This window comes from Trachypithecus francoisi, unplaced genomic scaffold, assembly GCF_009764315.1.
Source record: "Trachypithecus francoisi isolate TF-2019V2 unplaced genomic scaffold, Tfra_2.0 Lachesis_group18, whole genome shotgun sequence".
NCBI lineage: Eukaryota > Metazoa > Chordata > Mammalia > Primates > Cercopithecidae > Trachypithecus > Trachypithecus francoisi.
Genome location: NW_022681463.1, coordinates 2,526,254 through 2,551,389, shown reverse-complemented (window position 1 = coordinate 2,551,389; position 25,136 = coordinate 2,526,254). Strand labels below are relative to the sequence as shown.

Genomic DNA, 25,136 nt, shown 5'->3' with positions numbered 1-25,136 from the left:
TCACAAGCCCTTCCTGTCTCCGGGGCTAATTATGTGAAGAAATGTTACTGGGTTGAGGGAGTTCCTTGGGTTTAATTTCCTGTCCCTCTCAAATCATCCCTCCTCCTTCCCTGAGCCCAGCCTCCCCTTTTCCTGCCCATGCTGGCAGGTTCTGGCCTTCCCTGGAACCCCCTCCTGTCCCCTGCACAGGTCTCTGCAGGGCTTCTGCACGCTGGGGAGGGCGGGTTCCCCAGTGGAGACACTCCCCGCGGGTCTGAGTGGAGCCCGGGGTCCCTGCACGGTCACCGATGCTGCTGCTGCTCCAGGGAGCGGACTTGCAGGAGCAAGGATCCGGTACCTGAACGCACGTGTGCTCCCCCAGGAGAAATTCTGCAGCCAGGCGTGGTCCACACACCCTCCTTCTGGTCCATGCACCCTCCTCCCGGAACTCAGTCTGTCTCTGTGTATCACACGCCTGTCCTCAGTGTTCTCACCTCAGGTGGGCACAGCGCGGTGGACTGCACTTCCCGCTGCCTGCTTGGTTAATGTTTATCTCCCTCTTGCCAGAGCTTTGTTTTCATTTCATTCAGACAGGCTTCCTCTTTTTACCCACTAAATGGAGACGTTTTAAAGCTCCAACTGCAAATGCTAAAGTCTGTAGCTGGGTCTGCATCTTCCATGATTTTACCTTTGTATGTCACTTCACTTTTTTTTTTTTTAAGTTATCAGTAAGTTTCCACTGAACCTTGGAAGACACAAGAATTAAATGGTGGGGTCTTTTTTTTTTTTTTTTTGCAAACAACTTCTGCTGCACTGTTAGGTACCACAGTAAGGCCGTGCTGGCAGAGGCCAGCGTCCTCTGCCATGACCCACAGACCAGCGACTCCTTACTCACTCCAATACTGAGGAGTGAGATGGGTTCTTGTCCCTTTTTACCCTAGGACCTAAATATGGGGTCCTAATTTCTGTTGCTAACCTAGTTAACTGGTAATCTGTCTTTGGTACGCTGGGAGCTCTGTGTGCACTAACCTGTGGGCCCCCGGACGCTCTGGGACTGCTGCGCAGATGAGAACACAGGCCAGAAGGGTTTGTTAGTGACTTATCTGATGTCACAGGCTGGTCAGCTCAGCTGGGCCACATTCCAGTGGCCCCAGCCCTGTCCCACGTGCGCCGGCTTTCTCCTGGGAAGCTGCAGGGAAGGGTCCAGCTAGGGCGATCGCAGCTGGGTCCCTGTGGGGCTTCAGAGTGGACACATTTCAGAAGTGGCAGCTTCCCTGCCAGGGGGCTCGGATCCAGGGGGGCAGGTGGGACCCCGTTTTACAGGTGAGCCCAAGGAAGTGAGTCCTGGGCCCCAGAAAACCTCCGACCCGTCCCCTTGTCCAGCCTTCTCCCCTCTGGGCGGGGCCGAGGGTGACCCCAGGTGGCAGGAACTGCACCCCTTAGGCACGACCCCGCCCCGCTGCCCCCGCAGTCGCCCCCCCCGGCCCCCCATCACGTCCCCACCCCGTCGCCCCCTCCCCCGTCTCGGGCACAGCGGGGAGGGGTAGGAAGAGGGGGAAGCGTGAGGAGAGCAAAGGGTGGGGAGAGGGGGAGGGGGAAGAGGGGGAGGCTCTTCCCATGGCCCCGCCTCGCCGCCCTTCCCCCGCCGCTCTGGCCCCCGCCGCGCCTCGCCCCCGCCTCGCCCCCGCCTCGCCCCCGCCTCGCCCCCGCCTCGCCCCCGCCTCCGGCCCCTCTCCGCCCCTCCCCCTCCAGCCCTCCGCGCGCCCCGCCCCGCCCCGCCCCGCCCCGCCCCTCTCCCTCCCTGCCCAGTATCCGCGCGGCCCCGGGAGGAGGCGTCAGGACGCGCGGACACCTGCGGGGCGCGGAGCTCGGCGGACGCGGGAGGGCAGCACCACGGGCGGCAGGTGCGCGCGGGGCGGGTCCTGGAGGGGACGCGCAGGTGACGGGAGGGGGCGCAGGGCGGAGCCGGGCGGGGCACGTTGCGGTCGCTCCCGGAGCGGGGCCGTCTCCCCCGCGCCCCCTTCAGCCCGGCTGGGGACAGGCGCTGGGACCCGGCTCGCGGTCTGGGCGGCCTGGGATCGATCGGCCCCCTCGGCCGCTGCCCAGTGTCCTGCGCTGGGAACTTGGAGGCGCCTGGGGTGCTCGGAATGGCAGTGGAGGAGCCCCCGCGAGTGTCCCGGGCGCCCAGGCCCCCTCCGCATTGTCACGGGGGGCCTCACGCCCCGGCAGGTGTCAACCCCTGGACGGGCTTCTGCCGACGTTCCCTTGGGCACCTCGTAGGGCCACCCTGGGAGCTGTGCCCACCCCTTCCTGCCAGAGCGATGGGGGCCAGTGTTCAGGACGGCGCCTGGGGACAGGGCTGGAAGGAAGGGTAGCTTGGGGTCAGGCTGGGGTCGAGCCCACATCTGGTGGCTGGGGACAGGCTGGGGAATGTTTTTAGGTAATCTGGAGCGGAAGGTGGCCTGGGGTCGGGTCCACACCTGCATCCTTCATCTGCCTGCTTGTCCCGGGCCAGGGTCCCCTTGGCCACAGATCCCCAAGCGGACAGCGGGAAGGCCGTGGACCGCGGGCTGGGCAGACTCCTCCTAGGAGCCCTTTTGACCTGGCTTGGTTGCGGTGGGCCCTCTGTGGCTCTTCTCCCCGCTGCGGGCCCCTGGCCTGGCTTCAGACCCTTATATAGAATCCTCCGGAGGGTTGGGCCAGAGGGGCTCCGGAGCCCAGGCGGGCTCACTACCTGGAAACTCCCGCCCAGGGGCGTGGCCCGCATGACCCTCACAGAGCCGGGACCTTGAAGGGGTTAAGATGGCCCGGGCCGCCCAGGCAGGATGTGCCGGCATGGCTGTGGGAGGCCCCAGGATGTGTGGCCACGGGGACCGGCATGGCTGGCCACAAAAATAGAAGTGAGGCCCCAGGGCTGCAGGCTGCAGAGTGTCAGTGTGGCCCCTCCCTGGCAGGCAGGAGACCCACATGGCCAGGTGGGTGCTGGATGCTGGGACTGAGGAGGAGCCCCTAGCCCAGGGGGGTTCCTAACAGGCAAACTGTGGAGCGAGGGGTCCAGGGCTGGTGGTGAGAGCAGAGTGCACACCCAGGCATTGCCTGAGTTCTGCAGCCTCCATGGGTAGCTGGGGGGACAGGACACCGGGAGCCTGCGGAGCCCTCAGCCTGGGGGGGGCAGTGAGGACTCTGGGGCCAGCTGGCAGCTAGGTGGGCAGGAGACGGGGGTTTTAAGGCTCCCTCAGGACTCTCCTTCAGCCCTTCCCCATCCTGTGGGGCCGGCCCGGCCCTCCCAGGTCCCAACTTCACCAGGCTGTGCAGGGATCCCAGCGTCCATGGCTCAAACTTCCACATTGAGTTTCCCCACGAACCCCCACACCGTCTGTGAAATGAGGGAGGCCCCTCCCCTGGGGGCCTCACAGAATTGCTGTGAAACCTGAGATTGTGGGAAACTGCTGGAATCCGTGAAGGGTCTGCAACGGTAGGTGAGCTTAGGAACCTGCAGGCTTTGGCAGGGACCCCGTGGCCCGCCTCCGCCATCGCTGTGCTGACTTCAGGACCTGCAGGCACAGCCAGGTGCAGGGAGGAAGGGGCACAGTCATCACCCTCACCAAGGTGATTGGATTTGCTGCAAGATGAAAGGGCTGTGTGCAGCTTCACATCTGTCCTTCTCTGGAATTCAGGTCTCTCCACCGCCCTCCGAGGCCCTCTCCTGAGGTTTCCCTTTAACTGGTCCCGGACTGGGTGGTCCCAGTCTGCTCTGCTGTGGAGATGCACCCTTGCTCACATCGAGGACCCCAGGGAAGACTTTGGCTGGAATCTGAACGTTTATCTTGGAAAGGCAGCCTCTTGGTGACCCAAGGTCCCTTCAGAAGAGAGGCCCCCCTGTCTTTACAGCCATGTAATTTGCGTTTGTAATGTGGTAGGAGAAGGCCTGGGATTGACAAAGGGCATAGAGGAGATGAGTGGTGTAGATAGACTGGCCGAGAACACCACCAGTTGGCAGCCTTTTGTCACCAGTTGAGATGATTTGGGATCACTTTCGGAGGCTCCTGGAGCAGCCACGGTTAGCACTGTGACCGGAAGGATGGAGTTGTGAGGCTCTGGGTGCAGCCCAGCTCTCTGTTCAGCCCACCCCTGCTTCACTGTCCGCACTGGCTCCCAAGGACGCTGCGAGACTCTCATGTGGCAGGTGCACGGCTCTGGGCTGCATCTTGATGACAGGAGCCCCCTGGCATCCCAGTGCAGGTTCCTGGGCCCCACCACAGACCCTCCCACCTCACAGAGGGGACAGGGGCCTGCATCTTCAGCAGGTACTCAGTGGTGTTTCTAGGCTCCAACTTGAGTCACCAATGGATTCCCTGTGGAGGGTCCTTCAGAGGACAGCAGGGCACTGGTCAGGGGCATGCTGGCTGGGAGCCCACCCTGAGAGGAGGCCAGGCCGGTGGAGCACAGGGCCCCAGCTTGGAGTGCGGGTGGCAGAGTCTTTAGCGCATGGCCAGCTGGAAGCAGCAGTGGCGCTTTGAGAATTTCAAGTCTTGTCCAGAGGCCTTGGTAACCTCTCACTCACATGGCCTGTTCATGGCAACCCCCTCTTTGGGAAAGCTACATCATGAGGGTCACTCCTGGCTTCCTAAAGTGAAGCTCTCTGAGCTTTCAGCCCACGATAGGATACAGGACACTGTATGGCCACTGAGAAGCCTTTGGACATCTGTGAGGGCCACCATGGTGAACACAGTGGTCAGGAGCCCAGCAGGAACCGGACTCAGTGGAGCATCAGGGCTGCCCCGGCCGGCTCTGTGGGGTTCACAGGAAGCCCCACTCCTCGTCCCCAAGCATGCCCAGGATCTCCTCGGAGCCCTGAAGGGTCGTCACAGCAGGGACAATGATGGCTTAAGCGGCCACTGGAACCAGAGCTGGGAAGCTGTGGGACGTCCCGGATGAAATGTAGGATGTAAGGCACTGTTGGGGGCCATGCAGCCCCACCTGTTAAGAAAGTGAAGAGCATTACTGACATTTGCATCACGATGTAAGGAAATCAAAGCAAATCCAGTGAGAAAGTGATGCCGTGGAGACCACAGAGGGTAACCGTGTTTTCTTCGCAGTCTCCATCTTCACTTTTCATTCATTAGAGAAACAGCAGAAAGAAAGCAGGAACACCTGTGGGGACAGGCCGGCTTCTGTGCCCAGGTGGGCGGACTAGAGTGGCAGGTAGAGCCAGGGTGAGGGCGGCGCTGACTGGCAGTGGGGACCGGAGTGAGGGCCACAGTCAGGGGTGTCGGCCCAGCACCCACTCTGTGCCAAGGCCTAGCTGGCCTCTCACCCTGCAGCAGCAGAGACAGCCCTGGAGGTGCCCTGTGGCCTATCCAACGTCAGCTCCAGCCCCGACCCCGCCCTGACCCTGGCCCCCGCCCCAGCTCCGGGCCATGGCTTTGCAGCCTTCACTCTTTAGGGAAGCTCTCCCAGCTCCGCCTGCCCTGGGGCCGCCGCCCCCACCTCTACACCACGTTATTATTAATACTGGCTATTTGGAGTTGACGCAGTGTCGTGAGTGGCAGCTGTGCGGCGGCGGCGGGGACCTTCCTATCTTCAGGGCCCAGCGCCTGGGATGGGATACACCACGTGGCTGAGAGCTCACTGCTTCCCCTACATGCCTGGCCCAAGTAATGTCCGCCCAGTCCTCAGCGGCTTCCCCTAGCATGGACAGGTGCTCCACGGCCTCTGATCCTCTGCGTGCACTACTCAAGCTGGGTACGGGGCATGAGGTGGGCGCATGCTTGTTTTGTTTGCTTGGAGCCTGTGTGCAGAGGAGGCCGCCTGCCCCCTGGGGGTGCCCACACTGCTGCTGAGTAAAGGAACCATCCCTGTGAACTGAGCTAGCCAGGTGCTGGAACTGAGTCCAGGTCTAGCCTTTCACCACTAGCCACTCATGGCCTCCCTCAGGCCCACCCTGCCAGACGCGGCGGCAGCAGGGGTAACGCCCACGGCCATCCAGGCCCTGCTCCTCCTGCCCCAGCATCCTTCACTCCCCCATGGTGCCCCCACCCTGGGGACTCTCAACACTAGCCTCCCCTCCTCCATTTGCTATTCGGCTGCTTGTATCACTTCACCAGCTATTCAGGCTAGAAGCCCAAACAGCCTCCCTGCCCCTTAAGTCCGTGAGTCCCCAGCTGCCATCATCTCCAGACTCTTCTTGTCCATCACACCCCTGCCTCCCGCTTCCCTCTTCGGGATCCCTCCCCATCAGTCAGCGTCAGCTGCTCTCAGGCCCTGTGGGCCGCTCTTGGCCCTGAGCTTCTGCCCCATCCCTGCCTGACTTCTCGCCACCTGCTTCAGGCCCTGCACCCACCACCACCCCACCCCACCACCCCACCCTGTGCCCCCCACCAGGGAGCACCAGGCAGGGCCCCCCCCTCCCGCCATGCTGGGTCTGCCCCTACTTGGTGCTGGCTGCTGAACCTGCGCCCACTCCCTGGGATCCGAGCTCCTCGGGGGGCAGGAGCTGCCCTGACGTGTGTGTCCTCGGCACCTGCAGCAAATGCAGTAGGCGCATCATAAACGAGGACTGAGCCTTGTTGACTTGGTTCTTCCGTGCTGCTGGGCGAGTTCTAGCCGCCTATGACTGTGTCTGCATCTGTAGACGGATTTAATTCTGTGTGTGTGTGCGTGAGGCACCTCGCTCAGCCCTGGACCACAAAGCCCAGGGGGCCCAGGCCTCTCGGTCCAGCCTTCGGCCTTCACTGCTGACTGGCTTCTCGGGGCTTTGCTCAGGGGAAAGCAGAAACTCCAAGGGCAGTGGCACCTGTTGGGTGCCCTGTGGTCAGGCTGGTCTTGGGATTTTGAAGAGAACAGACATGAACAGCATCTGGCTTTGTCATCCATCCTCTCGGGGCAGGAAAGTCTGTTTTCTTGCCCTCAGGAAAACCCACTGCTGGAGAAATAGCAGTTTCCAGATGCTCTCTACCCAAGTAGCTTGCGGTAAACTCCGACGTCCTTTGCCACGTGAGAGCTGTTGTCCGAGGCAGCTGGAGGAGTGAGATCCTAGAGGAAAGGGGAACCTCTAAGCAGGGTCCACACCGGCCCGAAGACTCCTGGCCCCAGGTGTCCTCACACGACACCCGGGGGTCCTCAGGACCCCGGAGCTGACCCACACCTGCTGCGGGAGAGGACGGTCTGGACCTGCCCTGGGGAGGGAGGGATCGCTGCGCCCCTTTCTCCACCACATCAGTGTGAAGGGCCGCGCATGCCGTCTGCAGCCTTCACTGTGTAAAAGTGAAGGTCCCTCACCTGGATCTTTTCCACCCTATCTTGAGGTCAAGTGGTTAGGAATACTTGGAGAGTCTTGCCTCATAGTGGAGAGAAACAGCAGAACAGCCTCTTGGGTTGGTTTCAGGATGGGGAGGACGTGGCCCTCATGCTTGGCGTCTGCAGAACCCGGCTTGGGGACGTGATTGCAGCCAGGGGTATAAACGCGACCGCACACACCTGGCCTTTCATTTTCCCTTTTGGAGGTTTCAGATCACGATCAGCCTGCTCACGTTTGAAATTCTCTGAGCAGAATTTGGAAGAAAAAAAAGAGCAAAATAGCATTTTGTTTTGTTTTTTATAACAAGGGACATTTTTCTTCCTACTTTTTATTCATTGAAATTAGATTTAAGTAACCAGAAAATAAGCCTTTAGACCTGCACCGGGTCATCCTTAGGTCTGTGCCCCCCCAGGACCTTTCTGCAGAGATGAAGCAGGTGCCTGGACAAGGTGGTGAGCACAGCTGGGTCCTAGTGCCAGCCACTGAGGGTGGGCATGAGATGCGCAGGCAGCCTCGTAGTAGGCTCTGCGAGTCAGTCGGAGAACACGCCACACGTGAGCAAATGACATGCACGAAAAACCACACAGGAGGCCGGGCGCGGTGGCTCAAGCCTGTAATCCCAGCACTTTGGGAGGCCGAGATGGGCAGATCCTGAGGTCAGGAGATCGAGACCATCCTGGCTAACACGGTGAAACCCCGTCTCTACTAAAAAATACAAAAAACTAGCCGGGCGAGGTGGCGGGTGCCTGTAGTCCCAGCTACTCGGGAGGCTGAGGCAGGAGAATGGTGTAAACCCGGGAGGCGGAGCTTACAGTGAGCTGAGATCCAGCCACTGCACTCCAGCCTGGGTGACAGAGCGAGACTCCGTCTCAAAAAAAAAAAAAGAAAAGAAAAAAAAAACCACACAGGAGCCGGAACGTGTACCAAGTTCTGAACAGTAGCAGCAAAGGGATGAGTTGAACACTGAGGGGTGAGTGTGGGGTGGTCTGGAAGGCCCGTGCCCTGATGAACACTGAGGGCTGAGTGTCTTTGTGGGGTGGGAGTCAAGGCTGTGGAGCTTGTGTGTGGGGGGAACAGGCACAGCCTCTCCTGTGGGGGGCGTGGGTGTGGCCCTGGTGTCCCAGAGTGTTTGAGACCTGGACTGTGGGTTGGCAATGGGTATCACCCTGTCCTGGGCAGGCTTCTTCGTCCTTCAGAGCTCCACGTGGTGGGGCAGTGGTTCTCGTGACGGGCCTGCTCTCCAGGGCTGGGCGTTGGTGTTTGCAAAGCTCCCTGGGGACTGACAGCAGCGGCCCTGAGAGCGCCTGTGGGGTGGTCTGGGCACCTGCAGGTCTGACCTGAGGGATGGGGAGGGGGTTTAACTGAAGACAGTGAAAGGGGGAGATGTCCCAGCAGGGCCTCTGAGCCACTGGAGCAGGGATTTCAGGTTGGAGGGAGGCAGGCGGCCCCTTCCCAGGGAAATGCCAGGGCAGGAGGGATTTCCCCAGGGAGCTGAGGCCCGGGCAGCAGCAGAACTGGGCGACAGGACGCAGTGTGAGCGCTGGCGTGGAAAGCAATGTCCCCGGTGGAGCCACCGATACCATCTATTTTTTATTTTATTTTATCTGAGACGGAGTTTCACTGTTGTTGCCCAGGCTGGAGTGCAGTGGTGCAATCTCAGCTCACTGCAACCTCTGCCTCCTGGCTTTAAGTGATTCTCGTCCCTCAGCCTCCTGAGTAACCGGGGTGACAGGCACCTGCCACCACACCCGGCTAATTTTTGTATTTTTAGTAGAGACAGGGTTTTGCCATGTTGGCCAGGCTGGTCTCGAACTCCTGCCTGAGATGATTCACCTGTGTCAGCCTCCCAAAGTGCTGGGATTCCAGGCGTGAGCCACAGTACAGTTTATTTAAGTAAACTGTTGCCGTCATAATTCCTAGGGAAGGGGTCCTGCGGGCGGGATGTCAGCAGTGGGAAGTAGGAGTGAGTCATAAATGTGCTGAAAGACGGCACGAAGAGGCACCGCAGGTCCGCACCTGGGAGGGACTGGCTGCCTGCACGTGCCTCAGAGGCTTCGGTTTGAAATGCAGCTACTAGTTTTCTCTGTACGTCTAAGATTCTTCCCAAAAACTTCGTGTAAGTTTCTTTGCCAAATTTTCAGTGAAGAAGTATGCTTTTTTATTTGTTCAAAGCAACAGTTCTTAAGTCTTTCTGCAGCATGACCTCATTGTCCTTTTAAAATCTTCTTTCTGCAGCCTCATGTTTGACTGTTGGAGATTCATCCTGTGCAAGAGACCTGGAAGCAACAGTTACTCGTCCCCACAACGACCCAATGAGGCCAAAAAGGAGGAAACGGATCACCAAATTGATGTGTCTGACGTCATCAGGCTTGTTCAAGACACACCAGAGGCCACGGCCATGGCCACAGGTAGGCGCCCGGTGCTGCGGCCTCGTTTGATTTTGCGGGTCTCACCACTGATTGGACCTGCGCTGTTCTTTGCTATTCTGGTCCTTTTAGACACTGACAAGGTTTAGATCCTAGGAATGTGTGACCCCCCAGGTGGCAGGCTGTGGGAGGGGCTTTGAATGGGTTCACATGGCTTTTACCTGCCCAGGTCCAAGTTGGGACGACTTGTCTCAAGATGTGTGGTCATTGATTTGACTTGGCACTGGTTACCTAAGTGAGTATTTTAAAATGAGTTTGGCTCTGGTTAGAGATGATGAGAAATGTTTGTGTTCCAAATAAAGCACAGTATACCTGAAGGGAACAATCTGTAGGCTTTGCTTCATTCTTCAGAAACAAAAGAGCTATTGTTTGAATGTGTGTTTTCATATTAACATGGCAAAGCCTCAGCTGGTCTCCAGACCAGTGCCCCTGCCTGGGCATCTGGAATTGGCTGCACCCCAAGGTGAGAGCCGGGCAGGCCTGGGGTGTGAGTGGCCTCTCCGAGCTCAGGCTGACCCCCTGATGCAGGCCAGGCAACGCTTCTCCCTCCAGCCCCTGCCCGTCTGAATGCTCTGCATGTATTTTCTAACCTAAGCAAGGGGCTGAGTTCTCTGTTCCTAGTTTTGCCTGCATAATTATTTGTTGCCATTTCTTCCCAAACTGATTCCAAAAGTCAGATTTTCACTGGACAAAGCCAGTATGGGCACTCACCACCCACCGAGGGCAGGCATGGATTTGGTGGCCGGGTGCTGGCCTGGCATTGCAAAATCCGTCCTGTGGCTGGACGGGACGTGCAGGCTTCCAGCACCAATAGGGTGGCCGCTGAGCTGAGAAGGGATTTTGATCATTCTGCTACCTGCTCTAAATCCGGCGCTTTCCGGGGCCTTGTCCTAAGCTGGCATCTGTGCTGATTCGTGTGGAGTCTCGGGAGTTCCTGGGTCAAGGCATCACTCTGAGGCTTTCGTGTTCTGAGTCCATCCTGTCCCCATCCCACGGCCGCTGCCCTGAGGGCTGGTGCCCAGGGATTCCATCCTGTTTGGTGTCTTCAGGTGAGAACCGCCCTGGCCATGTCTTCAGAGCTCAGCTCTGTGTGTCTGCTGCTGTAGAAAGAGATTCCACCTGGTGACTGCTGCATGTCTGTGGTTCCCTGGCCCAGCAGTTCTGGGCCAGAACTCTGCAGACTCTTGCACCTGGAAACACAGGCTGTTCGTTTAGAGCTGGCTGACGGGGGGTTGCGTTTCGGTGTGGTCACCCCAGCCAGGGTATGTGCTTAGTTTTGTGGGATTAAGAATTTGATTTCGGGCCGGGCGCGGTGGCTCAAGCCTGTAATCCCAGCACTTTGGGAGGCCGAGACGGTGGATCGCGAGGTCAGGAGATCGAGACCATCCTGGCTAACACGGCGAAACCCCGTCTCTACTAAAAAATAGAAAAAACTACCGGCGAGTTGGCGGGCGCCTGTAGTCCCAGCTACTCGGGAGGCTGAGGCAGGAGAATGGCGTAAACCCGGGAGGCGGAGCTTGCAGTGAGCTGAGATCCGGCCACTGCACTCCAGCCTGGGCGACTGCGAGACTCCGTCTCAAAAAAAAAAAAAAAAAAAGAATTTGATTTCGTTACTTCCCTTGTCAGTGCTGTCACGAATGAGAGACTGAAGACTGAGCCTCTCGGGACCTCTCCCGGATTGAGAACCAGGTGCTGTCATTATTCCCTGGCACACCGCCTGCTTCTCTGGGATGTACACACCTGAGAAACCCCGTAAGCCAGGAGGCAGCTACTTCCTACAAGAGCGAAGCGGGGGCTGTCAGGACAGTGCCACACACAGCTTAGCTGTCCTGCAGGGGGCTTCAGAAGAGGGCAGGAGTGAGGGGCTACTTAGCGCCTGCAGACAGCTGGCTGCCCTGACCTCTGTGACTGGAAGGTTGTTGAGTCTTCCCGTGCTCAGCTTGGCTGTGAAGTAACTGCCCGTGGCTGCTCAGAACCTGGCTGTGGTCAGCACTGGTGCCTTTCCCTGAGCGCCCAGGCCTCGTGTGGACCAGCTGTGGGGACTGAGGGAGCTGGCTGCGGTTAGGGTTAGAGATTAGGGGTAGGGGTAGGGGTAGGTGTTAGGGGTAGGGATAGTGTTTGGGGTAAGGCAGGTTTAGGACTAGGGTTAGGGTTAGAGGTTAGGGTTAGGGTTAGAGGTTAGAGGGTAGGGGTAGGGGTAGGGGTAGGTGGTAGGGGTAGGGATAGTGTTTGGGGTAAGGCACGTTTAGGACTAGGGTTAGGGTTAGAGGTTAGGGTTAGGGTTAGAGGTTAGAGGGTAGGGTTAGAGGTTAGGGGTAGGGTTAGAGGTTAGGGGTAGGGATAGTGTTTGGGGTAAGGCAGGTTTAGGACTAGGGTTAGGGTTAGAGGTTAGGGTTAGGGTTAGAGGTTAGAGGGTAGGGGTAGGGGTAGGGGTAGGTGGTAGGGGTAGGGATAGTGTTTGGGGTAAGGCAGGTTTAGGACTAGGGTTAGGGAACCCTCACAACTGACCCTAGTGCTTCTATTATTTCTCAATGTACCGAGCTCTCCCAGGCTCTGGAATGTTTGGGGTCCACCGTGCACCGGCTATGGAACAGAGCCTGGACCCACACTCCGGCTTGTTCCTGCCCCTGCTGTCCCTGCAAGCTCGGGCAGGTCGAGACGCCTTGCCCTGTGGACAGCAGTAGTAGCAGCCAGGCAGCTGCTGTGAGGAGCCCAGACGTGTGGCTGGTCAGAGCACCCACTCAGCCAGCCGTGGCTCTTAATAATGTCACATGTGACTTCTTCCTCCCCTAACTCACTAAACCTCTCCGATCCCTGAGTCCTGGAGGTCCAGGGCTGGCTTTACCAACAAAGCCCTTTAGGCAGCTTCCCTCTAAGCCTGGACTCCAGGGGATTGGAAGATAATCTGCTTAGAGTTCTGAGCAGTGAAGCCCTCCTGGCTGTCCTTGCCTCGTCTGCTCTGTGGAAAGAGAAGCATGCTGTGTGGACTGTGGCCTGCGGGAGAACCGCACTCAGCTCTCAGGCCCTGCCTGCACCACACCTGCTCTGTCTCCAGGTCACCTGGGCCTTGGCAATGTCCTAGCCCAGCTGGCTGGAGACCCTTGGTGTTGATGAAACCTGTTTGTATCAGAACAATTTTGAAATTAGTAACACTTTTTTTGTCATAAAATAGACACCCATGAAATTTACCATTTTAACTACTGTTAAGTGTAGAGTTCCCTGGTATTATATATTTAACACTGTTGTACAGCCATCACCAGCATCCATCTTCAGAACTTTCTCATCTTCTCTGAAACTCTGTCCCCATTAAACACCCACTCCCATTCCCCCTGTTGGAAATAACAGCTCGGTGTTGCAAAGAAAACGAGAACTTAAATAAAGGATTCCTCAACAAGGCAAATTTACTTCTGCAGAAGGGTGCTGCTCACTCTTCTGGTCACTGCAAGAGCACACAGAACAAAGCAGGGAAGGGATTTTTATCCCTAATGCAGTCAGTCCCCGCTGCTGTGTCCGGTCCCCATTGGCTGGAGTCAGACCACACAATCTAAGCTGATCCCGACTGGCTACTTCACACGGAGCAGGGGTGGGGGCTACAGCGGTGGGAGGAGCAGTTTCAGAACTAAGGGCACCAAATAAGGAATAGATGTCGGTTAGAGATTGGGAATGGATGTGGTTTACAGATTGAGAACGGCAGGAAGGTCGTTTACCGTAACTAGGGGCAAGGAGGCAAGGAAGTTAGGCTTTGAACATAGAGGACAAAGAACAAGGGAGTTCAACAAGTGCAACCTTTGAAGAGGAACTCACTGTATCCAACACCTCTGCCCCCAGCCCGACACCCACCATCCTACTTTCTTTCTCTATGAAATTGACGACTCTAGGGACCTCATGTAACTGGAGGTTATTACACTGGGCATAAGGTTCTGAGGTTCATCTGTGTTGTACCGTGTGACACAATTTCCTTCCTTTTTAAGACTGAGTAATATTCCATGGTGTGATGAATCCATCATTCATCAATGGATGTTTGGGTCACAGCCGCCTCTGCTGTTGTGAATAACGCTCCTATGAACACGGTGTACAAATACCTGTGTGGGCCCCGCTTTCAGGCCTTGGGGTTGCCTCCCTGGAAGTGGAATTGCTGAATCGTACAAGTATTTGCTTTGAAACCATGATAGAAGGTGATTCCCCCAGTTCTACCTTTGTTTTCCTGCTGGGCGAGGAACAGCGTCCCGTCCAACTTCCACATCCTCAGTCAACAGACACTTGTCTTTGAGAAGGTCACAGGAGGCCTGGGCCCTGCTGCATAAACATTGACGAGCTTATTTTCCAGCTCACTTGGGGCGGTCTGAAGCTGTTCTGTCGGCTCTTGCTTTCCTTCAGGTTTCTTCATTTCAGCTTCGTGACAGTGTTCCACTACATTGTTTCAGTGACTCTGTGATTAACTGTTTCACAGTCAGCTATGGGAGGTCCTCTAATCTGTGGGGACACTCTGCAGACAGGCCTCCTCAGGGCTCCTGCCTGAGCCTGCAGCCTTTTGTAAGCTGACTCACTCCACTGAAGGTCAGCTGTCACAGGTGTGCTGCAGGATTTGCAGGTGAACGGGAAAGGCGTGGCCAGCATCAGCTCCCTGGGGCTTCTGGAGCTCACCCTCTGCACCGCCTGTCTCGTTGAGAACAGCAAGTGCCCGCAGGAACGTGCACACACGCGTATGTACACACATGGCGCATTTCCATGGGGTGCGTGTGGAGCTTGCCTGGCTCTCCTTTCCCTGGCAGTGCCTTCCTATCAAAACACCAGCGCCCGCTCCAGCGTGAGTGCGTGGCCTTGCTCTTCAGCGGTGTGTAATGCGTTCTGGCTCTGGTGGGCCTGGTGAGAGCAGAGGCCTGGGAACATGCTGTTCAACCTCTTTGGAAGAACCTCTATCATCTTAGAATTGAGGGTGAGAGAGCAAGAGGATTCACGCACAACTTCCTTGTACAGCAGAGGTGTGGGGGCCCCCGGCACAGGCGAGCACCTCTAGCTCTAGCGTGGCTTGCGGGCTTCCTGTTAGAAACTCCATCTATCGGGCCGGGCGCGGTGGCTCAAGCCTGTAATCCCAGCACTTTGGGAGGCCGAGGCGGGCGGATCACGAGGTCAGGAGATCGAGACCATCCTGGCTAACACGGTGAAACCCCGTCTCTACTAAAAAATACACACACAAAAAAAAACTAGCTGGGCGAGGTGGCGGGCGCCTGTAGTCCCAGCTACTCCGGAGGCTAAGGCAGGAGAATGGCGTTAATCCAGGAGGCGGAGGTTGCAGTGAGCTGAGATCCGGCCACTGCACTCCAGCCTGGGCGACAGAGCAAGACTCCGTCTCAAAAAAAAAAAAGAAAGAAAGAAAGTCCATCTATCCCCGTTGCTCAGTGGTGTCTTTGAAGATGCCGGTGACTTTTGTCCCAGCAAACCTTTGAGCATCACACTGTTCAGGTGCTGGCAAAGCTTTGTGGATAAAAGAACAAGTGGAAGACACAGGGCGAAAGGAGAGCAGCACAGAAACAGACACGTTTGCCGCCTTGGGTGGAGTCATGACGTTGCTGTTTCTGTGTCAGAAGCCTTGGAGCATGGATGAGTCTGTGGCTGGACCTAACACTTCCATGCTTTATGGTAGGAGATTGCACAGGATTCTGAGGAGGGACCTGTCTCCACCTGGGGGCAGGCGGGAGGGTTGGGAAGCACTTCGGGAAGGACCAAGACTTGCCCCAGCCTTGAGAAGTGATGGGGCTGCCGCTCATATATGAGTCTCACGGAGGGGTTTGCAGAGACAATCCGCTGGAACTGAAAATGTACTTTGGGGAAGGGGAAAATGACCACAGGAAACAGACGCTTGGAAGAAAAGTGGCTTTTTGGCTATCCGCAGTGTTCCTGGCGTGGGTCATAGTCGCGGCTTGGTGGAGAATCCTCGGTGCTCCTGGCACGGGTCATAGTCGCGGCTTGGTGGAGAATCCGCGGTGTTCCTGGCATGGGTCATAGTCGCGGCTTGGTGGAGAATCCGCGGTGTTCCTGGCATGGGTCATAGTCGCGGCTTGGTGGAGAATCCGCGGTGTTCCTGGCATGGGTCATAGTCGCGGCTTGGTGGAGAATCCGCGGTGTTCCTGGCATGGGTCATAGTCGCGGCTTGGTGGAGAATCCGCGGTGTTCCTGGCATGGGTCATAGTCGCGGCTTGGTGGAGAATCCTTGGTGCTCCTGGCACGGGTCATAGTCGCGGCTTGGTGGAGAATGGCTGAATCCCGGTGGCCGTGGCCTCTGCAGGGGCTATAGTTGTGCATTCGCGAATCTGACGGGGGAGGGTGTGTTTCTTCACATCTTCAGGCTCCGTCTGTGGTTGGGCGCTAGCCATTGCATGCTGATGGGCTGGTGTCTCTTGGACCACAGAAGATGTTCTTTAATAATTTGGTAGAATCTGGACTTGAAACTTTCTGGTTCTTCGTGCAGTTCTCAAAGCTCATGATTTTCCTGGGAGATTCATTGCTTTTTCCTTGCGTGCCATTTAGTGTTGCAGAAAACAGCTTTGAGAAAAGGCGATCTGAGCAGCACGCCGGGTTAAAGAACAGCGCATGTTGGAGGATGGGCACCCGCCGCTCCCTCCGCGCATCTTTCCTTTGTGGTTCTGTGAGTCTCGAGTGAGATGGCCTCTGAAGATGAACATGTTGTTTGTGGAAATGGCACTTGCAGTGTGGCTGTCAATGATTAACTTCTCGTTTTCAACCTTTCCTGATTCTTCAGCATCTTTTCTACTTGGACTTTGTGTATTACTCAGGAAGCTGGCAGGAATTCCTCATTTTTTAAAGGACATATGTTCAGTGCATATGAACCTCCAGACATTTGGGAATGAGTTATGTTACTGGTTAATGTTGGAAGCATGGCTGGTATCTGCTCGTGTCCAGTGCCAAGGGTGTGGGCAGCTTCCCAAGGCGAGGTGAGATGCCGGCAGGGGGGCACAGGTGCTCTGACTCGCCAGGGCTCCCGTGTTAGGGGATGGAGTGGACCACCACCCCAGCTTGCACAGGGGTCTCCTGGTCTCCCGAGCACCCTGTGATTCAAGGGTGCCTGATGGACTGTTCTGAAAGCAATTGGCTGGAATATTTTTCATCTTTTAATGAAAATGAATGTGACGTATTACCTGAAACCAGGAATAACTGTTCTGAGCTGCTGGAGAGACTCCTCAGGTGAACAGAAGGTGTCTGAAGACAGCAGGCAGCTTCTCTCCCATGAGACCCTTCTCAGAGCCAGAGCAGCTGCTGCACGCCCCGGAGCACACGTGATTCTGTGAGTGTATCAGAAAGTTAGGGGTTTTCTGCCTAACTGCGTGCTCTACAATATGTGCTCTATGATTAAAGTCGGATTTCTTCTCTGAAGAAAGTGTGTTTGATGTTACAGAATCAAAGGCGAGCATCACTAGTCACCAGCCTGTCAGACACAAACACCAGGTTTGTTTGGTTTTTTTTTTAGACAGAGTCGCAACCTGTCGCACAGGGTGGAGTGCAGTGGTGTAATCTTGCAACCTCCACCTCCTGGGTTCAAGCAATTCTCCTGCCTCAGTCTCCTGAGTAGCTGGGACTACAGGTGCACGCCACCGCACCTGGCTAATTTTTGTATTTTTAGTAGAGACAGGGTTTCACCACATTGGCCAGGATGGTCTCGATCTCCTAACCTCGTGACCCGCCTGCCTCAGCCTCCCGAAGTGCTGGGGTTACAGGTGTGAGCCACTATGCCCGGCCCATGTTTATGTTTATTCACGCTGCTCTTAGCTTTGCCGAGGGGGTGATCTGGGGAGGGGGATTCACTTGGTTTGAACTGTTCCCACTGCAAAGAAATTCTCTCCCTCCTGCTTGCCTTGTCCACTTCTGGGTTAAGATTCTGCCCATCTGTCCAGGACTGGCAAAAACACTGCCTGTTCCCAAGGAAGCCCTTGTAACCAACCTCTCCCCAGATGTCTAATTCCTCGCTTGCGATTCCAGCAGAGCGCTCAGCGTCTCGTCCACAGCCAGCCAGTGTCCTGCCAGTCTCGGGAGGCACTTGGCAGCATGAGTACGTCCTTTGCCCCTGTGTCTACAGACCCGGCCTCCCTGCCCAGCATGGACTGAAGCCGGGCTAAGGCCTGATCCCAGTGGGCTGTCTTTAGGGGTTTGGGACAGGCCTGACCATTCACCCCAGCGTTCTGTGCAAACATCTTCATCAGGAGTGCACTTGGGAGGTCCTGCACTAGCACAGAGGGTGGGCAGCCAATGGATCTGTCAACTCGAATGCAGGTAGTGCTCAGTGGCATTTGGAGGAGAGTCTAGTAACCAAGAGGATGAATCCCTTTGAAGGATCTGATGGAAACAAGAAATGAAGAGGGTGTTTTGTCTTTTTTTTTTTTTTTTTTTTTGAGACGGAGTCTCGCTCTGTCGCCCAGGCTGGAATGCAGTGGCCGGATCTCAGCTCACTGCAAGCTCCGCCTCCCAGGTTTACGCCATTCTCCTGCCTCAGCCTACCCAGTAGCTGGGACTACAGGCACCCGCCACCTCGCCCAGCTAGTTTTTTGTGTTTTTTTAGTAGAGACGAGGTTTCTTTTTTTTTTTTTTTTTTTTAGAGGCGGAGTCTCGCTCTGTCGCCCGGACTGGAGTGCAGTGGCCAGATCTCAGCTCACTGCAAGCTCCGCCTCCCGGGGTTCCGCCATTCTCCTGCCTCAGCCTCCCGAGTAGCTGGGACTACAGGCGCCCGCCACCTCGCCCGGCTAGTTTTTTTTGTATTTTTAGTAGAGACGGGGTTTCACCGTATTAGCCAGGATGGTCTCGATCTCCTGACCTCGTGATCCGCCCGTCTCGGCCTCCCAAAGTGCTGGGATTACAGGCTTGAGCCACCGCGCCCGGCCGACGAGGTTTCACCATGTTAGCCAGGATGGTCTCGATCTCCTGACCTCGTGATCCACCCGTCTCGGCCTCCCAAAGTGCTGGGATTGTCTTGTTTTGTTTTGTTGGTTGGTTTTATGAGACAGAGTCTTGCTCTGTTGCCCAGGCTGGATGGAGTGCAGTGGTGCAATCTCAGCTCACTGTGGCCTCTGCCTCCTGGGTTCCAGCGATTCTCCTGCCTCAGCCTCCCAAGTAGCTGGGATTACAGGCATGCACTACCACACCCTGGCTAATTTTTGTATTTTTAGTAGAGACAGGGTTTCACCATGTTGGCCAGGCTGGTTTCGAACTCCTGACCTCAAGTGATCCTCCTGCCTCTGCCTCCCAAAATGCTGGGATTACAGGTGTGAGTCACGGTGCCTGGCCAAGAAATGAAGAGATTTTACTACCTGAACCTCACAACTGTACCTGAGAAATCACCAAGAAGACTGACCAGCAAATGAAAACCTGAAAAAAAAATTGCAACAAAGGATAGGTGTTTATCTACGTATCCGTCTTACAGAGCAGAGTGAAAAGGCAGCACACGTTCATAGAAAGTGAATATAAAGCTTGCACAGAAATAGTCTGACCTGTTCAGTTTAAAGAAATATAATACTGACCACAAGGTCTCTTTCTCTTTCCATTTTTTATGGCCAAAAATTCCAAGCCTGTGGGTGGGAATTCCAGTCCTTATCGATATACTGGAAAACAATCGATGTGAGTAAAAGTCTTCAAATATTTTTAGTTTTCAGTCAGCAATGTTCACTTCTAAGAATTTAAACGAAGAGAATGATAAAAATATTGTCACAAACATTCATGAACAAAGGTGATCATCACAGCTGTTATTTATAATTATGAACACTTGCAGGAAAGCAAAATTACAGCAGTAGGGGTTTGGAAATCATTTAGTTGTTGAGATCATCATTCTCCCTGGTACATGTTACCCTAGAATAAGTGAAATTGCCAGTTATAAAAACGATACACAGTCTTCAATTTTGTAAACACCAAATATGTGCAGTTTTGTAAAAGACTTAAGATATGCACCTAAATATGAATGTTTTTCATCATCCATGTGCCATTTGTTCTTTTTGTTTTTCTGCATGAGGAAACCTTCTTATCTCTCTTATCTCTGTCAGAATAAATGTTTCTTACAACAGGAAATTAGACTGAAAACCAGTAGGCACGAGGGGGGCTCGGGCTTCCTGCCCCCCCGCACCCTCGTTCTTGCTGCTGATGCTGGTGGAGAGCCCCCCTCGCCCTCACCTTCCTGAGGGCTGTCTGGCAGGGACTGTGCCCTGGTGACCTGAGGGGTGTTAATTACCTAACACTTTTCCTTTTTTTTTTTTTTTTTTTTGAGACGGAGTCTCGCTCTGTCGCCCAGACTGGAGTGCAGTGGCCGGATCTCAGCTCACTGCAAGCTCCACCTCCCAGGTTGACGCCATTCTCCTGCCTCAGCCTCCCGAGTAGCTGGGACTACAGGCGCCCGCCACCTCGCCCAGCTAGTTTTTTTTTGTATTTTTTAGTAGAGACGGGGTTTCACCATGTCAACCAGGATGGTCTCGATCTCCTGACGTCGTGATCCGCCCGTCTCGGCCTCCCAAAGTGCTGGGATTACAGGCTTGAGCCACCGCGCCCGGCCAAGAGTTTCTTAAAAGCACAACACACAACATACTGAATCTATGAAATATGGCAGGAGAGATTATCAGGAAGATTATATCAATACATGTATCAGTGAAAATATAAAAAGGATGCAAATACCTACCTAAAAATGGTAGAAAAAGAACAATAAAACAAACCAAAAAAGTAGGTAAAAGCAGAAAATAATGATAGAAATAATAAAAATAATAAATCCAAAAGCTGTTTTGAAAGAGACACGTGAGGCCCCAGCTCGCAGTGAATGGAGGAAAAGCCCAGGGGCCCAGAGCTGGAAATGCGGGGTGGGGAGCAGCCAGAGGACGCTTTATACAATAGTCAACTTTTTATAGCCAAATCTCAATACATTTGAAAGAACAGAAGAAACAGATAGTTTTTCAGAAAATTACAACTTTCCAAATTTGATCCTGATAGGGCCGAAGTCTCCTAGAATACATGAGGAAAGGAAAGCACTCTTCCCCGAAAGAGCACCAAGCCGGATTATCCCACATGGAACGTCCTCCAGATCTCCAAAGATCATACAATTTCAGTGCAACTTAAACTGCGTTGCGAGGTTTTTTCTGTCCTCTAATGTCACTTTATGTAGTGATTTCAACATTGATCCCCAAACCTGGCAACATAGTACTTTGGCAAAAGTAAACTATGGACTAATCTCATTTCTCAGCATTGAAGTAAAAATCTTAAAGCATGCACAACACATAAAAAAAAAGAAAAAAAAAATCGACCAGGCGCGGTGGCTCACGCCTGTAATCCTAGCACTTTGGGAGACTGAGGCAGGCAGATTGCCTGAGCTCAGGAGTTCGAGACCAGCCTGGGCTACACGGTGAAACCCTGTCTCTACTAAAATACAAAAGAAATTAGCCAGGCTTGGTGGTGCATGCCTGTAGTCCCAACTACTTGGAAGGCTGAGGCAGGAGAATTGCTTGAACCTGGGAGTTGGAGCTTGCAGTGAGCTGAGATCATGCCCCTGCATTCCAGCCTGGGCGACAGAGTGAGACTCCATCTCTACAAACAAACAAACACACAAACAAACAAAAACCATCGTGACAATTAGGGGTTTATTCAAGGAATGCAAAGATGGTTAACATTAGAATCCATTAATGCATAGAGAGAAATCATGTAAGTTTCATAGATGTGGAAAAAGCACTTGACAAATGAGGTGCCTCTTTATGTTAAAAGAAATCCAGTCACATAGGAATCGGTGGATACTTTTTTCTGTAACCTTTTATTTTAACAATTTCAGATGTACAGAACAATGGCAAGGGTAGCACAAAGAATTCTCGCATATAAGACACTCAGATTCCTTAATATTATGTTTCACCACGTTTGAGCTTTCTTCTCTCTCATATGTGCGTATTACACAAATATACATTATTATTTTCTAGGTGTTGGAGAGTATGGGACAGACAGGCTACCCTTTTATCCCCATGAACTTCAGTGTTTGCTTCTTAACAAATATATTTGTTCGCTTATAAAACTAGAGTATAATTCTCCAAATTGTTTTTTGCCATTACTTTGAATGGCAAAAACTGCAATTACCTTTGCACTAAGCTAGTAGTTAATTAACTTCAATACACACTCTTCTCTAATCACTGCTGTTTTGTATGTAGATCCAGAGTCTGTGAGTTGTCCCCCTAAATGTTCTTTAAAGCAAAAGAAAATTTTGGAGCATGAGACTTTGGAGCAGGAGCTGCATTCAGTTGTCCTGCGTTTTATCTTTCTTCACTCTGGAGCAGCCCGTTAGTATTTCTTTGTTTCATGACATTGCCACTTTGGAGCGGGCAGGCCAGTTATGTAGTAGAACATTCCTAAACTGGGGTTTGGCTAATGTTTATTGTTAAATCCAGGAGATGCATTTTTGGCCCAGAAATGCTGATGTGTTCTTCCCAGAGCGTCCTATCAGGAAGCATGCCAGGCCGGTTTATCCCGTTACGGGTGGTGGTAAATTTGACGAGATGGTTAAGAAGGGAGAGCTTCCGTAGCATGACCTAAAAATACGCACACACATTATCCCCAAAGCCAGCATCCTACTCAGCAGGAAATGCTGGAAGCTCTGCCACCGAAGCCAAGAACAAAGTGAAGCTCCCCGCGACTCCCCACAATGTGTCATCGTTAGAGTGCTCCCCACACAACTGGGCTCCAGAGACAGCACAGACACGGGAGTTGACCTTTTCCTTTTCATGACCTCTACTTTCAATTTCTCTGTATGCAGTTGCAGTTGTTATATTTCTGGAAAACCCAAAAGAATCATTGGACAAAATGCTACAAAAAATAAGAGAATTAATAAATTTTATACCCTGCTGCTTAACATGTAGAAATCATATGTAGGCACAAAAACCAAGAAGAAGATCTAATGGGAGAGATAATATTTATAGTAGCAAAAATAAAGTACCTCGGTTTTTAGCATTCTCATTTAATAAATGCTGATATGAGGAAAACTATAAATTACTCCTGAGACACAGAAGACCTGAACACATGGAATGGTGTGTGATGTCTTTAGATAGGGACGCTCCACATGACAGAGACGTCAGTTCTCCCTGAATTAATGCGCATGCTTGAGGAGCCCCAATAAACACGTCATCTCTCTCTTTCCTCAGGGTGCTAGACAAGTTGATTATAAAACCCACTTAGAGAAACGAACATGAACACCTAAGAAAACCCTGGAGAGTGTCAGAGGGGAATGAGCTGCCCAGACGTTAAAATTTCCTATAAGGCCTCTAATGAAAGTGGTGTGGGTGCTGGCATAAGAACAAGGACAGGTGAATGGAACAGAATAGAAATCCAGAAATAAATCAGGCTGCACGGGGAAGATCCGTGTCGCTCAAGGCAGCATGTAAACTTCGTGCTGGAAAAGATGAACTTGGTTATCAATGGTGTTGTGACAACTGGATAGCCTCATGGAAAAAAGATGAAAGTCAGGTCCTCTTCACACCCTACACCTGGATAAGTACCAGATGGACGTGTAATTTAAATGTAAAAAGTGAATCCAATAGGCATGTCCAATAAGCATATGAGAATGTAGTTGGCATCATGATTCAAGGGCAACAGGTACGTTAAAACCACAATAGGGTACCACCCTACATCCACCAGAGTGGCTAAAATTAAAGCCTGGCGATTCCAAGTGGTTGGTGCGGAAGTGGGATACCAGTGCTCACATTTTCTGGTGGAAGGCATATTGCTGTGACCACTTTGGAAAACGTGGACAGGGTCTAAAGCTAAGCATGTGCCTGCCCTCCGATTCCACCCTAAGTGTGCCCCCAAAAGGAACGGGTGCTTCTATATGTGGAGGGAAGGGGATGTTCAGAGCAACTCAATCCCCAGGAGCCCCACGCCAGACACCCTAACCTCTAGGAGCCTTAAGAGAAAACGGGTTAAATAAAGGACATCATATTCATACCCCACAAAGCTATACGAGAAGAAATAAACCACTACAACATACCTGCAGCTCAGACATCAATCTCAAGATCAGGCAAAACTAGCTTCTCAGGTAGTGGTCATAGTATTAACGGCTGCTACCTCTTGGGAAATATTGGTTGGGAATGGGCCAGGAAGCCTCCTGGGGTACTAGAAATACTCTTTAGCTGACTTGGGCAGTGGTCACTGGATACATACCTCTGATAATGATAAACTGCTCCATGCACGTTCCTAGATCTAGTAAAGGAATCTTCACATAAAGCAAAACCACACAAGAAAGCGTTGGGTTGATTACATTAAACGTATTTTGAACTTTGCATGAGAAGAAAACAAGAAGCAAAGTAAAAAGTCATGTGAAAGACTAGAAAAAATATTGGCAGTTATCAAAATGAAAGGTTGCTATTTAATATATAGATAGTTTCTAAAGTAAAGAATAGCATAATTTTTATCTCTATAGAAAAAAAATCTAGAAGTATCAACCAACAGTTCACAGAAAAAGAAATGCATCACAGTAGCCAAGACATGGGACCAATCGCAGGTGAGTGGATAAACAGAATGTGGTCCATATCCACAGCGGAGTGATGTACAGCCTGGTCCGTATCCACAGTGGAGTGCTGTACAGCCTGGTCTGTATACACAGCGGAGTGCTGCACTGCCTGGTCTGTATACACAGCGGAGTGCTGTACAGCCTGGTCCATATCCACAGTGGAGTGCTGTACAGCCTGGTCTGTATACACAGCGGAGTGCTGCACTGCCTGGTCTGTATCCACAGCGGAGTGCTATACAGCCTGGTCCATATCCACAGCGGAGTGCTGCACTGCCTGGTCCATATACACAGTGGAGTGCTGCACAGCCTGGTCTGTATACACAGCGGAGTGCTGCACAGCCTGGTCCATATCCACAGTGGAGTGCTGTACAGCCTGGTCTGTATACACAGCGGAGTGCTGTACAGCCTGGTCCGTATCCACAGTGGAGTGCTGCACTGCCTGGTCTGTATACACAGCGGAGTGCTGCACAGCCTGGTCTGTATCCACAGCGGAGTGCTGCACAGCCTGGTCTGTATCCACAGCGGAGTGCTGCACAGCCTGGTCTGTATCCACAGCGGAGTGCTGTACAGCCTGGTCTGTATCCATAGCGGAGTGCTGCACTGCCTGGTCTGTATCCACAGCGGAGTACTGCACTGCCTGGTCTGTATACACCGCGGAGTACTGCAAGGCCTGGCCTGTATGCATAGCGGGATGCTGCACGGCCTGGTCTATATACACAGCGGAGTGCTGCTTGACGTGGTCTATATAAACAGCATATTGCAGTATGGCCTGATCTACATATACTGCGGAGTGCTGCACGGCCTAGTCTATATGCACAGCGGAGGACAGTACGGCCTGGTCTACATGCACAGTACGGCCTGTTCTAAGTCCACAGCGGGGTGCTGGGCCGCCTGGTTTACCTGCACAGTG

At 53.5% G+C, this 25,136-nt stretch overlaps 1 protein-coding gene across 3 annotated transcripts in view; it reads left to right on the top strand.

The window, feature by feature from the left end:
• The first annotated feature begins 1,739 nt into the window (after window positions 1–1,739).
• MCF2L (MCF.2 cell line derived transforming sequence like) overlaps window positions 1,740–25,136 on the top strand; it is a 195,612-nt gene continuing 172,215 nt past the window's right edge. Inside the window, exons 1-2 of one of the 3 annotated variants that reach the window (XM_033177185.1) lie at window positions 1,740–1,883; window positions 9,515–9,687. In XM_033177185.1, the coding sequence (XP_033033076.1) occupies window positions 9,519–9,687 (169 nt within the window). In that variant the 5' untranslated portion in view covers window positions 1,740–1,883; window positions 9,515–9,518. Of the gene's footprint in view, window positions 1,884–2,846; window positions 2,955–9,514; window positions 9,688–25,136 lie in introns of those variants that run through there. The other 2 variants (XM_033177184.1, XM_033177191.1) reach the window with 2 other exon arrangements.